A 16683-nucleotide genomic window follows, 5' to 3' on the forward strand; every position below is an offset into this window, starting at 1 on the left:
ATTTACTCACGCCACTGCCCTTCATATTTCATCCAGAGGAGCGCATGGATCCGGGCTCAGGCATACTGCCCGCCGCTGTCCTGGATGCTGCACAGACAGGAGAGACAGGAGGCTCTAACTGCTGCATCCTCACTTTGAAGATATCGCACATAACAGTAATATCTGCGACGTTGACAGTGTGAACCAAGCAGCCAGAGGAGCAGCATAGGAGCTGTTGTTTTCGCGTACAGTACCGGTGTAGACAGAGGAGATGGAGCGGTGGAAAGGCAGAGTGGCCCTGGTGACAGGAGCCTCGGTGGGCATCGGAGCGGCGGTGGCCCGGGCACTGGTCCAGCAGGGCATGAGGGTGGTCGGCTGTGCCAGGAATGTCGACAAAATAGAGGTAAGCATTTCATTTAATATAATTGAAAGCCGCCGGCGAATGGTCTATGCTACTCATGAAACAAGCTAGCAACAACAAACTAGCTAACTAACATTAACTGTTCACTAACATTAGCTTACAACTTCAGCTAGAAACCATTAGCCCCAAAGGTAAAACACTATGGACGTGTTCTGTTTGTGACGTTAGGCAAGACAGGCGTTAAAAATAACATGTCAGGTATTATGTTGCGTTAATGATAGACCTGTAACGTTAACAAATTCCTTTCAAGATAAAGTACCCTATTAATCCTAACAGAATTGCAAGGATAGCATATTTGAATGAATCACAAAACAACTATGGACTCTTTAAACGATCCCATCATAATAGGTATAAATCAGTTAAATCCCCATAGCTTTTTGTTATCGATTTCCCATATGAATATTACAGAGATATTAATGTACCCTGAATTTTAACTAAACAATGTGAAGGCAAATGTGATGCTCCTTAACTTGCTTATCTCCCACCACATTACAATGCAACATTAACACTCTCCCTTATTAACCCTTGCTGAATAGAATCTCTGGCTTTTGGTTGACCTTCTCCAGAACGGTCAGAGGTCAGCAGGGATTCAGTATGATACTTCAGCTAGGGAGATACCTGTTAACCTTCCACTGACCATTCTGTGGGACAGTAGCTGGTGGCTCACCCTGTCATCCTGCATCCACTGCCAGTGTGACAGTAACAAACTGTTAGTTCAGGAAGAATCAAATTACCTCACTGCAGTTTCCAAAGAGATTTCAGTGGACGCGGCACGCCCATTGGTCTTCTGGAGTCTCAGGGTGTCCCCAGTGTTGTGGGAAACTGTCATTAAAATGTTGACTAGTGCACTTAAGAATATCGTTCCGGATGGTAGTTTTCAGGGTCAAACTGACTGCCAACAAAAAAAAAGTTGCGTTAAAAAAGACCCATGCCATATAAATCACAGTGTTATATGTACTCCATTCTAGGGCTAAACCATGTATTTATCATTTGTCAAAATACCATTCTGAAGAATAAATTGTAGTGATGCAGAAACGCCCTGGCCTGCAAATTGTATGAAAATAATCATGCAAAAATGATAAAATAATTTCCTTCAATTGCATGAATCATCTCGCATTTTCAATACCAGTAAAAGTAACTGCAAATTAGTTCGTTTTTTTCCAAATTATTCAGCCCTGCTTTGTACAGAAACATTCATTTCTGATGTGGTTTGAAACAAAGGTTATTATATGAACCATATAAAATGTACATTTTTAGGTCAATGCTCAAATAGCTGCATAATACAGAACTTAAATCTCTCCCAGTATGATCAGTCAACACCCATTACAATTCCTGATCTCATTGCAACAATGTAACTGGCGCCAGTGTTTTAATATCTTTCAACTGCTTGTGCATTTTTCAAACGCATATTGAACCAGTTAATTTATAGCTGTAATTAAAAAATATCACCTGACCATAAGCCATAAGGCACTGCACCTTGCTTATCTTTCAGCCAATAATTAAGCCTTAGTCCACACATGTCCAAGCCTACAGCACTTTTTAGACAGCTAATGTATTTCCTTAAAGCATAAAACTGTAGCTGGGCAGGCCTGTGGTTGTTGAATGTTAAAATGTTGTACTGTGTATTTTCACCTCACACAACATGTTTAACTACTTTAAATAATACACCGCAGGCTATTTTTTATGGTAGCAGTCATAAATCCCAATATTTTCTTACATCGAATGTAAAGATGACGCTATACAGTTGTAAGGCTGTTATACCCGTTTATGCTGTTGCTGTGTTTACAGTTTGCAGTAACATAGTTGGCAAAAGGAGCAACATCAGTTTCAGGAACTGTGATGGTGTTGTGTAAGCACAAATGACAAGCAGGCAAGTAACTCATTTCCAAGTTTCTCTTTCTAGTGTTTTTTAGGAAAAAATTCTCATGATTCATTTAGATCTTGTTTTTTTTATCATGCAAGAATCTTCACTACCTTGACACACACACCCATGCCCATACATGCATATAGTAATTGTAAATTGTGCAATAGATCGCCTCACTCCATTCATGCTCAGGTCACATGGCCTCTCTGGTCAATAGTTAACTGCAGCAGCTAGCGACTTGTGCAAGACTGAAACAAGGTCACACCGTTTCAAATCTTCATAGTACCTTTTTACATGATACAAACAGCTGTTAGCATTGGTAACCATTCTTTATTATAGACTCACCAAAGCTTAGATTCATACATATTTGGCCAAATTAGGGAATGATATCAGTGACCGGTTTCTATGTCTCCCATTCTGTGAAACATTTCATCACTTGTACAAGACCTCAGAGAGCTGTCTGTGTGAGTAGAGGGACAAAGCTCGTATTGTACTCTCTGCAATGTAAACTGGGTTCTTGCTGTAGCTGTGCCAAACCTGGCATGCTGCTAGTGGGGTGATGCAAGTGTCCATCACGAAGCGATTGTTCTTGACCTCTCTTTGGTTTTTATTTCTTACCTTTCACTGTCAATATTGTCCAACAGCAATTGTAACGTCCAAAGAAGACTTGATAAAACGATAATGAAAGGAAGATATTTATAGATTTGAGTTTTTTTCTGTTCAAACGAGTCATGTAGAAAGTGTAGAGTTGTGGCTGGCTGCAGTATTGTTTTGTTGTCTGTGAGACTAGAGTTGGCAAGGGGGGGGGGGGCTAAAGGGAGACATGTGGTCACCATGGGCTCTGTACAGGAATGGAGAGGACAGGGACGCGGCCAAGTAGCAGCAGCACAGCTTCTCATTAACTCTTTTGAAACCGTTAAAGAGTGGAAGTGGAAGAAGCTTTTATTTTGCTGGAAGATAAATTCTCTTGACAGAATGTATTCTCAATGGTTATATAAAGGTTTAGAAGTGGCCTCTGAACATAGGACAGTGCTTTCTAAAACTGTGCCATTGAGAGCCGTGTGTGTGCACATTTTCTTTACAAGAAAAACAGGCCATGCAGAATTAGAATTTAGTGGTAAAACCAGAATCCAAAATGCTTAATTTCTTCCACGGTTGGAAGTTGTATATTATAACTATTACAATATACAGTAGTCTTTGGGGCTAATACTATTGGCAAAAAGCGGATGATTAAAAAGCACAGTGTAATACAGTAACAATGCCAAGTGGTGCTCTCCAAAGTGCTGTGAGTAATGCAGTTAAGTAATTAATGCAGAGTATTGCACAGTTGAATAATTGCTTAAGTTATGTATGCAAATATCATCCATCACCGGCAAACAGAGGAAGAGAATAATATAACTATATGGATGCAGGTTTTATTAATTCTGCCATATCATTTGGATCTTATATTCTCTGTAGCCTATATCTGTCTCTGTAAAGGAGGACATCTAGTTACTGGCTGGTCATGTTTTTTTTTTATCTCGGAGCAGAAAGCCTACATAGCCCATATGTTGGCTTTATTATATCTGCTTACCTGGCACAAGGTGATGCAGGAGTAAATACACTGTTATGGGAATATAACTCCAGTTGATGATCACCACAACCTATTAAATGTTCCCTCATTTAAAACACAAATATAAGATTTAAGACTTCTCTACCAAATTTGGTCAAAGAAAACAAATGAAGAGAAGTGACATAATGCTGTTATGAATTTAGATACAAGGGATGTAATATGTGTTCTTTTCACTTGAGTTCACAAATGACACTTGTTGTGTTATTGAAATGTATAAAAGCATTTTCTGTATTAATCTTCCATAACCTGGTCTGATACGTTTCATTTAGCATATCCGTAAATTGCTCTTTTATGTTTTTCCATTTTATGCAGGTCAGGGCTGATGTACAGATTAGTGTCAGTGCTGCCCTGGGGGGGGGGGGGGGGGGGGGATGGGGTTGGGTTTGTCACATAATCAATCCAATTCAATGGTTGCCTATACACTCAATGATTCCTGGAATGTGCGGTTTGAGTCCAACAGTATTTAGGCTGGAAAAAAAATCCTGATTCCTCATTGTTCACTGGAGATCAATAAAATGGTTACCTCCAGTCTCTGCATGGCTTTTTTCTGAAGGATCCAATGTATCAAACAGGCATTCATTTGAAATCTATTCAGTACAGGACAGATTACTTTTTTGTCCATGCTGCAAGTTATCATATTTGTTTCAGCTTAGGCTTAATGCAGAAGGACCATCTGCTCCTTTGTAATAAATACATATATTTGTATTTTAAGACAATTGTTAACTGCTAGAGGGAAACTGACATGCTTTTGAGGCAACTTACAATTGAGGCATCCATCAAAATTCAAAGCTTTAGCTACTTCATTTTTAGATGAGAAGCATTTAGAAAACACAAATTGTGGGTTTTTCAGATGTATTGTTTGCAAAGTGTTCTGCTTAAATGATGTCCAAAGAAGATTATTAATTATGGATAAGAAAACTCAAACCCGGAGTGATAGACAGATTATTGTTGTTTTCTTTCTTTCTTTTTTTTCTTTTTTTTTGAAATCTTGACAGTCGATGCAAATAGCTTTTTGAGACAGTAACAATTGAACACATTGATTATATTCAGTTTCAGTTTTGTACCTTTTTTTATTTTTACTGGCTTATATCAAACAGTCATCGGTTGCCTGTTACTGCAGCCTCTCCACTTTTTGTTTTGGCTTGCCTGAGCACCTTTTATGTAAGCGGGTGAATTCTAAATGAAAACTTGAAGCCCTTGGCATGGCAGGGGAGCCAGGAGGTTAATTTAGGACCTTGGCTTTCTTTTGGTGCCCAATTCAGAGGGAGGTAAAAGGTGCTCAGTCATGCTTCAAACGCTGAGGTGACACAATAAAAGGCAATTAGTTTCTCTCTGTCTGCAAATCTGACACTGTCTCACCCTTATCTGTCGGTTGTGTCAGAAGGGGCTGTTTAACAGTGAATAGATTTCACTCCAAAAAGGATTTGAAGTGGGTCAGGTCAGACAACTTTACTCTGTTTGTCTCACTGCCTCTCCTTTAATCTGCGCCCTGTTTTGACATTTTGGAGATAAATAAAGAGTTAGCTAGTTCTAAAAATCCTATTTGGCCTCAAATACAGAACAAACAGTCCTCTCTTTATGTTTTAACATCGTGATCCTTGCTGTACTTCTTGCCATCGACTTAAGGAGAAATGACAGCACTGCTGTCTTCACCTCTCCAGTTGCGGTTTTATTTCCCCTGTCAATTTTCTATCAAGTTACCTCGAAGCTTTTTTCTGCTCAGCTTCTGTCTTACCCATGCAGAAAAGCTTTTTCCTGACTTTACGTTTTCCACTTGAGCTGTAAGCTGACAAAGACTTATACCTAACTAATAATCCATCATGTTTCCAAGGATCCTGCCCCCAAGAGAAGAGACCTTCTCACCAACGCAACACATGGCAGCATGTATGGATCAGTCCAAAGCAGGGGGCTCAATTGTTTTCAGGGTATGGATTTCTCGCGGATATTTGAAACAGATTTCTGATGAAATGCTAATAGAGAATCAGTTTTTTTTATTGAGTGTGCAAAGAAAACTGACCTCAGTACGATTCAACCTTTCAACAACAAGGCCATTCAAAGTGCTTTACATAATAAAATAATAAAAAGCATCAACGTCATTAAGACAAAGTAAAAGAACATAACAAAAGGACATTTAAAATGCATTAAGGAGCCTAAAGAATAGCACAGTAAAATATGTTAAAATAAAATATAATAGTGTGACAGTGCAGTCTAACAAACACATATTAAAAGGCAGCCACGAACTGAAGTCTACAGCCTACTTTGCATCCACTTTTATGGACGTTAATTTCAATTATCCGATTAGTTAACAAAGTAGCAAAAGGTCAAATGTATTCCAAATGCTTTCTAAACAGTAGTATTTGAAAACAGTTAGCCAGTGGAGTAATAGGATCCACTTTCTACTTTCTTGGTGACCAGCCAATCGTGTTTCTGCAACACAAAATCCAAGTTTTTAACAATGGAGTCTGGTGGCGTGAAGAAGAGCGTTAGCGATTCAGTTCCTTGTTGGCAAGGGCTGCTTGAGGACGCAGTTAAGAGGTGAGAATATTATAAAAATATCCAACTTGTAAACTGATATTGATTTGTCTTTTTTAGGTGGCTAAAATAAGTTTTACTGTTGGCCCCATCTACCTAGCAGCACATTGCTTTTACACTGACCATAGACAAGTACCTCAAACAACCCCATTTTCAAACAATCTGAACCCTCCCTTTTAAATGTCTTCTCATTGCTTATGTCAGGATTGTTTTAAATTACTTTTACAGATAAACGTGATTGGTCTGGACAGCTCAGTGACCCCACAGAGCCATTCAGCAGGCACCCCCACCCACCGTCCTCTCTGAGCTTATCATCTTTCAAGGTGTAAGGTTTTACTGGCAGTGATGTTCCCTCCGCGGGCCTCCTGCTATGATAGGTGGAGCTTCCTGTCCCGTCCTGTTGAAGACTTTCTGGAAACTTCTTCTCTGCGTTTACAGTCTATAGTGAGGTTGTCTGTGTGTTCGCCAATGTGTAAGGGGGGAGGACTTCAAGTAAATGCTAAGTGCAACTGCAGAAGCAGGCCAGCACTTGTTATTGAAAGTATATTTGTTGCAGAGTGCGAAAGAGAGCACTCTGTGTTGAAAACAGTTAATATTCTACAACACAAAAACAGAGACAACTTTAGTTCAGTGTTTCCAAAAATTAGGGGGTTGATGAGAAAGAATGCAAATTGGATTGTTTTTGCTTCAACAGCGTCCAAATGGGATTTGTTACTGGGAGTTTTTGGAAGCATTTTATGGCTATTCTAAGCTCAAATGCTGAATAGACAAAGCTCCGACTGGCCCAGTTTGAAAGGTTTTTCTTTTTGAAGCTTCTGATCAACGCTGTCTCCATGAGACTCTCCTATGTCTCTTTTTGTTGTCTGCTCTGGGCTCAAAAACGTAGCATGCATAATGATGTGGCTCAAAGCTAGCCTCAGGGCCGCCCCCAGACCTGCGGCCAGAGCAAAGTTGTTCCAGCGGCTGGCATCAGGTGCAGGAATAACTCATCACATGAGAGATAGCCGTGACGCATGCTGGTTCACAACAGTGAGGGTTCACCCCTTTGTATGTTTCAAATACCAACAAGACAACTGGAGAGTCATTTTTTTATCATATGATGCCTATGTGGATAAGTAACAAAAGGCTGCTCTCTAGTTCATCTAGTATTGAATGTTGGTTATGCCATCCTCGCTCTGTTCTCTGTGTTTTTTGAAATAAACATGTGCTGCTGCCTCTTTCTGATTTGTATCACTTGGGAAATCAAATGTCACCACACTGGTTCCACCAGTCTGTTACACAACACAAGGCTGCCTGCTGTGTCTTCAGTCTATCGAGGTTATGAAAGCCGTTTTCATTTGCAGAACTCAGTACCCAACATTGTTTCTCAATTACTCATCGACAGGCACAGGCTTTTAGGTTTATGGCTTAGGGCTTGATCGGAACTCCAGAGAGGTCTGTCAATCAGTGTCGTTTCGAACAAAGAGCATTATCTCTTTTTCTTATTCGGACTGTTTTGAAGTTGTTGTAAAAAAACGCCCTGTCCAACCTTTAGACCTTTTTTTGTTTTTCCAGTTTGTGAAAAGGAGATAATGCACATCCATCCCTTCTCCCCTGCCGCAATGCTATTATACAGCCTACTTTCACCTTTGACCCCACACTCTGTGAAGTCTAATTTTATTTTCCACAATAGTAGTTCAGCTAATGAATGATAGGGTTTAGAGCAGGGTTGTCAAACTCAAGTCCCGGGGGCCAAATCCGGCCCACTACTTCATTTAATGCTGCCCCACAAGAGCTCTGAAAGAATATAATATGTTTATTATACGGTTGCATGATGATTTACAGAAGCAGGTTGTCCATAAACTACATTTCCCATAATGCATCTCAAATATGATTTTTTTTTTTTTCTTCAGAATTAGGTTTTTAAAAAATTAATCATTTTGTGACATTCTCACTGAAGAGACTTCCAATGATTTGCCCTAGACTTCTGCTTTCAGACGTAGTAATTATCAAGTTATTACCCTGTTCGATAATGATCCAATGCAGAGGCAATAATGTCTTATAATACATACGTTTATATTAAATATTTACATATGTATTTTCATATAGTCTTAGGGTTACAACCGGCCCTTTGAGTGCAACCAAAATGCTGATGTGGCCCGTGATGAAATTGAGTTTGACGCCCCTGGGTTAGAGGAATAAAGTGTCAGTACTGGGTGTGCTCCTCAGAGAACAAAAAGAAATCAATAAAAGAATGTGTTTTTGGCTCTCTGGTTCATGGCTTTCTTCATTTTACATTTCAATGAGAATAAAATCATCCAATAATATGAATTCATGTATTTGTTGGAATTTTCCTCACTTGCAGGACCCATCATGTGCTGCGATTCTGCTCCTTCTTATAGAGTAAAACATAAAGAAATCTGACTGCATTTTGATCAGCTTTAGGTTTAGCTTTCTCACTCTTCTTCTGTTTCACGTTCTGCTGCCAACCCTCCCTCTGCTCCTCCCTCCTGCCGCACACTTTTTGTTATCACTGGTCAACAGTCACAGTAATGAGGATGAAAATTCTTTGTGACAGGCAAAATAGTTTTGTGTGTCACAGGTACTTAAAAAATGGAACAGGAAGGAATTAAGAGGGCTGCGTTTTTTTTGGCCTAATTATGGCTGCATTACATATTTTGAGATCTTTTTGACCGCCTACCGGCCTTTTCAGAGCATTAGAGAAGGCAAAATGGCCTATAACACAATCCATCTTTTGTCTGTGAGTCTTCCTGAGTCAACCTGAGACAAATCTAATTCCTCAGCTCTCTCTGCTCATGCCTGCTGCCTGCTGCTATTGATCTGGCTCACCACTTAGAGCTTGTCTGCCTTTAGCGGTTTGCCATCTTTATTCTTATCTCTTTCCTCTCCTCTCCCAGCGACTTGTTTTGCTGGTCCATTTACACCAGTTCCACGTGAGTGGGTAAATGATTGATGAACGTGGTGTGGGACAATGATGCCTCATGTATTGTAGCGCTTATATAACAGCCCCCTGCAGGGTTTACTGGCTGTGAATGTGACCATGTAGGCATGTAAACATGTGTCTGAGAGCGCTGCGTGGGTGTTTGTACACCCATTATTGTAACATGTGAAAGCTTTAAGACCTGTTGTAACATCATTTGTAAGGTTTTTTTATCTTTCCGTGTTACTCTTATCACGACTGTCTGGGTTATAGCAAACACATTTTATTGAATGAATGGAGCTCAGTGTGTTCCGTCTTTCATAACCATCCAAGAACAAAACTATATGAATGTAACAAGCAACATGTAAAACCTTTTGAATTGTCGTCCACAGAAGAGCAAAAAAGAAAGAGAAACTACACAATGTAACTCAGAATTAGAATTCTTCATTGAGACAATTTTACTACATAATGTCATGATTTGTTTACATTTTGGTTGATAGGATTCTGATGGTGCATTTGATAGATTTGGGTGTGTCTCTCCTGTGCGCCTAGTACACATGGCCCTCAATTATCTTCAGGTTTGTTCTGTGGGTTTTTTAGGCTCATTTAGCAGAACTATTTTGAGGGATTTTTTTTATCCCTGTCTTTAAAAAGTGTGACAATAAACATGCTTGAAGCAACATTAAGAATGATTCAGTGTTTTTGCGCAACTGTAGTTTCAAAGTGCATGCTGTGGTTAATAGGGTGGTGCAGGAATGAGTCCTAAACCTGTAAATGAGTAAGCATTTTAGCACTGCCTGATATTAGGTCTGTGTCATGCCCCCAGGTTAGAGAAGCTGGAGGACATCAGAGGGGAAACCAGATCATAAATCTAATGAATATGATCCAGTTGCCTGAAATCAACTTAGTGCTGTTAATCCTCACGCTCTTCTCCAAGGATATTGTAAAACCTGCCCATCAAAGTTAAATAGCGAACAGAAAGTGACTGACAGAGGCTCCATTCTTCCTATAGCAAGTTAGTGTGGTATCAACATTACATTTTAAGGTTAAATAGTTACATAATGATGCTTTAGGTTGCCATATGCCTACAGCATAAACAGTACATGCAAGAACAAGTAGTGCCCCTGTGCAAGTCTGAGACTGTTGCAGAAGTGTTTTAAGAATACAACTGGAGAAATTGGAGTGTTTTGATATAGTTTTGCTGATGTTATCTGCATCCCACATTCACCTAAATTTATCAAGAATTTCAAGGTAAGAAAGGGCGAGTCATTGCTCATTTAGTATTCATTCTAACCTGCAAATATCCAGTTTCATTATGCTGAATGAATGGTGTGTACAACGTCTGTGCCAACTATGTTGCTGCTGCATGGTTGCTTATCTGTGGGGTAGCATACTGTGGGCGTGGGCGGAACCCGCCCTCATACTGGCCATAGCAGTACAGCTGGTGCCAGAACACACACACACACACACACACACACACACACACACACACACACACACACACACACACACACACACACACACACACACACACACAGAGAAACACAGCCTGAGACTTCCTGTTGTTGGACTAAGATCACAGCCTGGTGGCTCTGCTGCTCCCACTTAAACCTCAGTAACACAACACAATCTCCCCCCCTAACTAGTGGCTGGCATGGCTTCCGTTTCATGTTAACCTCCTTTCTGATCAAAGAAGAGCCTCTCCACCAGTCTGTCTGTCTTTCTGCCGGAGAGCCTGACCCTTCAGGGATTCAGGTGAGTGTGAAGTACAGACATATGGTCTAAGGCAGCTCACATACTGAACTCTAAAGGCATCTCTGCAGCTGAGCAGACCAGTGAGCACAGCTTCACATTTCAGATAATAGACTAAAGGGCATGGTTCACCTTTCTACAACACGGGCTGGAGATTTGTACTCATTACAGATTAAACAAGTGTTTCAGCATTTTGACAGCTTTATTCGGGTAATGCCTTCTCTCTGGATAATCCCAGTTAAACAGCTTAAAGAGAGAGCTGGGAAATCTGCACGCTGCTAAGTGTGAGATAGGATGCATTCGCTTTATTACGGTTTTGTTAAGAAGAAAAAGCCAAAATTATCCCTTAATCCAATATCATCGTGATTATAAAGCAGCAGGCTTTACATATACTAAGTGTTCTTTAGGAGCGGCTGCAGTGCTTGTGTCCAGGTGTCAGACATTTAACAGATAATCCCACATGATTACCTTTCCTCACCTGTAGTGTCACATGCTACTTTTTGATGGACCAAGAGTCTCTTTAAATAAAGCTGATGATGATGCTTCCAACATTTTCTGTCTGCTAAAAGTCCCTACGTTTCAGATGCCTTCTCTTGGATTAGTTGCACCACAAAAAAATGTGCTCAACATTATAGGCTGCAGTTTGATTACTCACTATTTTAACTTCGTCTTGCCAATAAAGCAAGTGAAATAATGTTTGATGTGTTTTGGGCCTTAGATAATTTCGTCAAGATGGATATCCTCCATTGTCATGTAAAAAATTATGATTATACATGTTTGCCAAGTAATATACATTTGTGATGGAAATTCCCAACGTTACTGACAAAGCATACTAGGGGTGAACTTTATCAACATGACATTTATATTTAGCTAGCTCGGGAATTTCGTTGTTTATATCCATGGTGGTCACACGCTCAATATTTCCTATGGCTGCTTTGATGATCTTTCATCATTTCCCAGTGCTTTGATGGTTAAATCTGTAAACAATCCCTTGTTGCATCGTTGCGTGAATTATTGTTGATATTGTCAGCAATTCCCAACTATAGTGGTACCAGGGGGAAGATAATACATTTAATTAAATTAGCTTAGCTTAACCAACTCGACTAAAAGAATGTAGTAAGAGATAAACAGTTGAAATGGTCAACTAAAAGTAAAGAATAAACAGATTAAATAGTTAGTTTATGTCACGAGCAATATAAGTACTTCAAATGTTATTGATTGGACAAAAAACTATAACAACAGTAACTTCAAAGCTAGGGAAGGCAAATTATTTTAGAATTGTCTTTATATCCAGACCAAAGATCAGTCAAATGCTCTCTGGTATCTGTTGCTGTAACAAGGCTGTCCAATTATTTCATTTGGCTCCCAGTGAAATGAATGGATGGCCTACCTGACAGTGTATCTACATAACAGCCTACCTGCAGTGAGGAAGTTTGATAGTGATGACAACATAGTGACGCTCTTGTTTCCGATACACTCTCTCGTAGGCTTGTCCTCCAGCAGTAGTCAGGCATTGTGCTTATAAGAGATTCTGGGGATTTGTTTTTGAGGGAGGCCCAGAGGGATGGGCTTTATTTTTTTCTTTTAAGGATTCTTTCAAAAATCATTTTTTTGGAACAGAGGCTTTGGGCAGGTTGTTAAAAATGAAAAGGGGGACATTTTCAGTATGGCCCCATGTTTTACGCTCACACAGACAGTTTTTCAGTTCTTGTGCATCCTCTCTGTCTACCAGCAGCCCCGCCCTGTTCACCTCCTGTCTGAATGGCACCCGAAAGGAGACATCAGGTGACGGGTGCAGCTGTGCCTGGCAGGGGGGTGTGTGTCAGTTTGTATCAAACCGACTGTGGTGCTCGGCCAGCTGACCTGGTTGGAGTGCTGCCTGCTCCGCTGCAGCAGGAACAGGACAGCTGTATCCCGAAGCAAGAAAAGGCATCCCATCATGCTTCTTCTCCAGGGTCATATTTTAATATTGCTAGCTAAAGTGCATTTTTAAATAGCTTGAAGGTAAAAGAACACACTGATGCTGTCAGGTTACTTCTTGCCCTCCAGTGATGTGGCGTTGGTTTGATGAGTGCCTGTCCTCCATGCAGAGTGGGTAGGGTGTTCATAATGGCAGGTTAATCATTTCCAGCCCTTACCTAACAGTTGTTCAGTCCAGATAATCAATTGTTTATGATCCTCTAACAAATTCCATTGTGTCTGATTTGTGCTTTTATAGAAGCTGGCAGCAGAATGTCAGAGCGCAGGCTACAGTGGCACGCTGATCCCTTACAAGTGTGACCTGTCCAACGAGGAGGAGATCCTGTCCATGTTTTCAGCGATCAAGACGCTACACAAGGGCGTGGACGTGTGCATCAATAATGCCGGACTGGCCCACAACGAGCCGCTTCTCAGCGGAAAGACGGAGGGCTGGAGGAACATGATCGACGTGGGTTGAGACACAAACACAAATATAAATGCTTTAGGCTGAAAATAAAAAAGCTAGAGAGAAACATATTCATTTGAAGTGGGGATGGTTAGAGTTATCCTCTTCCTCTGATGTAGTATTGATTTTATGGTTGCACTACTCAAACAGTGAAGCAGAAGTAAGAGCTGAAACGGTTGCTCAGTCTGAGTGGAAGAGTTTGTATAGCTTGTATAAAGAATAAGAGTTAAAGCAGAATGTGTGCACACAGACCCCCCCCCCTCGCAGAGGCTGCTTCATCGGCTCTGTAGAGAGGCCCACTAATGAAAGCCAGCACTATTTCTCTTGTTTGGACCTTTACAATCTGATTCATTGAGCCCTTGACCACTGCGGACCCCCTGCTCCAAAGTCCCCGCCTTCAGAGTCCCGCATTTGTAACGCTCGTCCATCTGTTGTCATGGCAGCCTGAATGGATGTGTACAGCAGTGTATTTTTAGCCTGTGTTTAATCTGTACGCTGACCTTGTTTGGTCACTTCCCCCCTATCTTGCCACCACGTTGGCTTTAACCTGCCCGTCTATCAGCGTCATTACGGGAGCAGCTTAGAGGACACAAGCTGGACAGGAAGAGCAGCTTCAGTCTCACACAGTAACCCAGAGAGCACCAGCTCAACTCATGCACTGTCATCATCACATAACACATTTTATATTGAAAAATCACATTTAAGGGGACAGTTCACCCTAAAATAAATAAACAAACATATTTTGCCACTTGCCTGTAAAGCTTGTTATCAGCATTGGTTGGTAACGTGTGAGATGTTATATGATATCGCCCCATAGAGACGTTTTCTGTCCAGACAATGGATTTGCTAAAATGCAACTATGCTACTCTGCTTTTGTATCGGGAGTACTTCCATAGATCATGTTACTCAATATACACAGACTTTGTTGTGAGCAGTTTTTTGCAGAAACTATTTTTAATTCTTTCTAGAACTGCCAACTGAGTGTATCAACTAATGTATGATAGGATTGCAACAACTTAAGAAGTAAACGGTAATGGTGTCCTCCTCAGCTGAGCGCTAATGCTAGCTAGCTTTGGTGAGCTCAGGAGAGCCTCTTGTCCATAAGAGGACGATTGCTTCCTCCTCCTGTGCGATGATACGGTGTGGCAGTAGTTTGGTAGAAAGAAAATAGTTCCTGAATGCATCTCAAAGCAATCTGTGGATTATCTTGAGTAACCGGGTCATCATTTCTGGAACGAGACATTGTTTTTTGGATGTATTTTTTTAGCTTGTGTCTACTTCTATAATGTCGGAGAAAAGCCAAACTTCTAGGGGCCGACAGCTCACACAAAAACCAACAATCTAAATATTGATAGCTCTACAGGTAATTATAATATGCATTTTAGATTTTGGAAGTGTCCTTTTAAGATCTGTAAATGATATCAACTAACTAATGTTTTCTCTTTTACACGGCATGTATTTGGCAGTGAAAGGAACATGCATTGAATTAATGAAAAAAAATGTGTCTTCCCCTCCCCTTCAGGTGAACGTCTTAGCTCTGTCTATCTGCACCCGTGAGGCTTACAAGTCAATGAAGGAGAGGAATGTGGACGATGGCCACATCATCAATATTAACAGGTAAGCCATAAATCAACTTTAAATCTAAGAACAAATGTTAAAGGTAATCTGAAAAAAACTCAGTAAATGTGTGAATGGCTGGTATCAGGTAAAGCCCATTGATAGCCTGGACCTGGAACAATGTGAAGGACTGTTGGACTCTTTAATCAATCAATCCATTTCACAAATCATTCATTATAATGCTGTTGTGGAATTATTTAGATCTAGTCATTGATTTAATTTTCTATATTTAGGAACTGTGATGGGCCTGCAAAGCCCTTTGATACTCTGTACTTTATATGATACTAACCTACCTTCTCCTCCCTGTTACAGCATGGGTGGGCATCGGGTGGTGGCGAGTGCCGATGAGCATTTCTACTGTGCCACTAAATACGCTGTGACTGCTTTGACCGAGGGCATACGGCAAGAGCTCCGAGAAGCAAACACCCACATCAGGGCCACAGTGAGTTACATGTTATCAGAGTGCAGGTTCCTTCTGTAGCATTATGCTCCTATAAGCGATCACGTAAATAAGTGTACACGCAGTGAGCTATGGAAGCTCTGAGAGGCTAGAGAGGGAAAACATTTTTTTTGCCAGTCAGCTTTTAGTTTTATCCGTGGAATTGTGGGAAAATAAAAAAAGGTTCTGCAGGCACATCCTTTGTTCAGTTATTTTTTTTAAATACTAACTGGCCACAAGAGGCTGGAGTACATCATCCCATGTTTTAAAGAAGCAAGACATGAATTTTAATCAACCCTGCTCTACTGTAGCGCTTTCATCGCCTGGTGTACTTAAGACTATTGTGGCCGAAATGAGTGGATTACAAAAGCTATTCTGACAACTTTTTCATCCATTTTCAAAGAGGAAAAACCCACAAAAAACGTAGCAACATAGAGAATTATTCCAGCAAACCTTTTTTGTTTTAAGGATGGGTGGAAAAATAACTTTAGATATACATCACTGGAAACAACTCCACATTTTTCTTGAATCTCATCTCTACATGTATGGCAGCCATTCCATTCCAGTGTCTGTTGAATTGTCAGTAGTTTATCAAATACATTTATTTTTATTTTACTCAAACACATATCTATAAATAGTAAAACCAGAGAGACGGATAATGCTGCAGTGGGCTCTTAATTTGTTCCAGAGCTGTACTAACCTGTTTTTTTTGAGAGAACAACCATTTTGATCAGACTTATGGATCACTAGAATTTAGTTTTATTTCCACACTTGTCATGTCAGTCGGCTTGATAACTTACTGTTATAAAAGTGTGTTTTCATCGAAATAGTAAGCACTAAATTCCTCTTGCATTTGCCTCCCCTGCAGTGTATATCTCCTGGAATAGTGGAGACTGAGTTTGCCTTCCGGCATCACAACAGCGATCCAGAGAAAGCAGCTGCAGTGTATGAGAGTATGAAAGTAAGAGTCACAAGATGCATTTCACAAAGTGAGAAAAACAAAGTTCATTTTCCTCAATAATCCTTTCTTTTTCTCCACTTTTCAGTGTTTGAAAGCAGAAGACATAGCCAGTGCAGTCACATTTGTCCTCGGTGCCCCTCCTCACGTCCAGGTAATCTCTC

The 16683-nt window shown here is 40.4% G+C and overlaps 1 protein-coding gene across 2 annotated transcripts in view; it reads left to right on the plus strand.

Moving 5' to 3' along the window:
- dhrs11a (dehydrogenase/reductase 11a) overlaps window positions 1-16683 on the plus strand; it is a 17265-nt gene continuing 582 nt past the window's right edge. Inside the window, exons 1-6 of one of the 2 annotated variants that reach the window (XM_079651243.1) lie at window positions 1-382; window positions 13299-13508; window positions 15028-15122; window positions 15435-15564; window positions 16430-16522; window positions 16608-16673. In XM_079651243.1, coding sequence (XP_079507369.1) covers window positions 251-382; window positions 13299-13508; window positions 15028-15122; window positions 15435-15564; window positions 16430-16522; window positions 16608-16673 — 726 coding nt within the window. In that variant the 5' untranslated portion in view covers window positions 1-250. Of the gene's footprint in view, window positions 383-10930; window positions 11084-13298; window positions 13509-15027; window positions 15123-15434; window positions 15565-16429; window positions 16523-16607; window positions 16674-16683 lie in introns of those variants that run through there. The other variant, XM_079651244.1, reaches the window with a different exon arrangement.

Source organism: Notothenia rossii, assembly GCF_949606895.1.
Source record: "Notothenia rossii genome assembly, chromosome: 9".
NCBI classification, from domain to species: domain Eukaryota; kingdom Metazoa; phylum Chordata; class Actinopteri; order Perciformes; family Nototheniidae; genus Notothenia; species Notothenia rossii.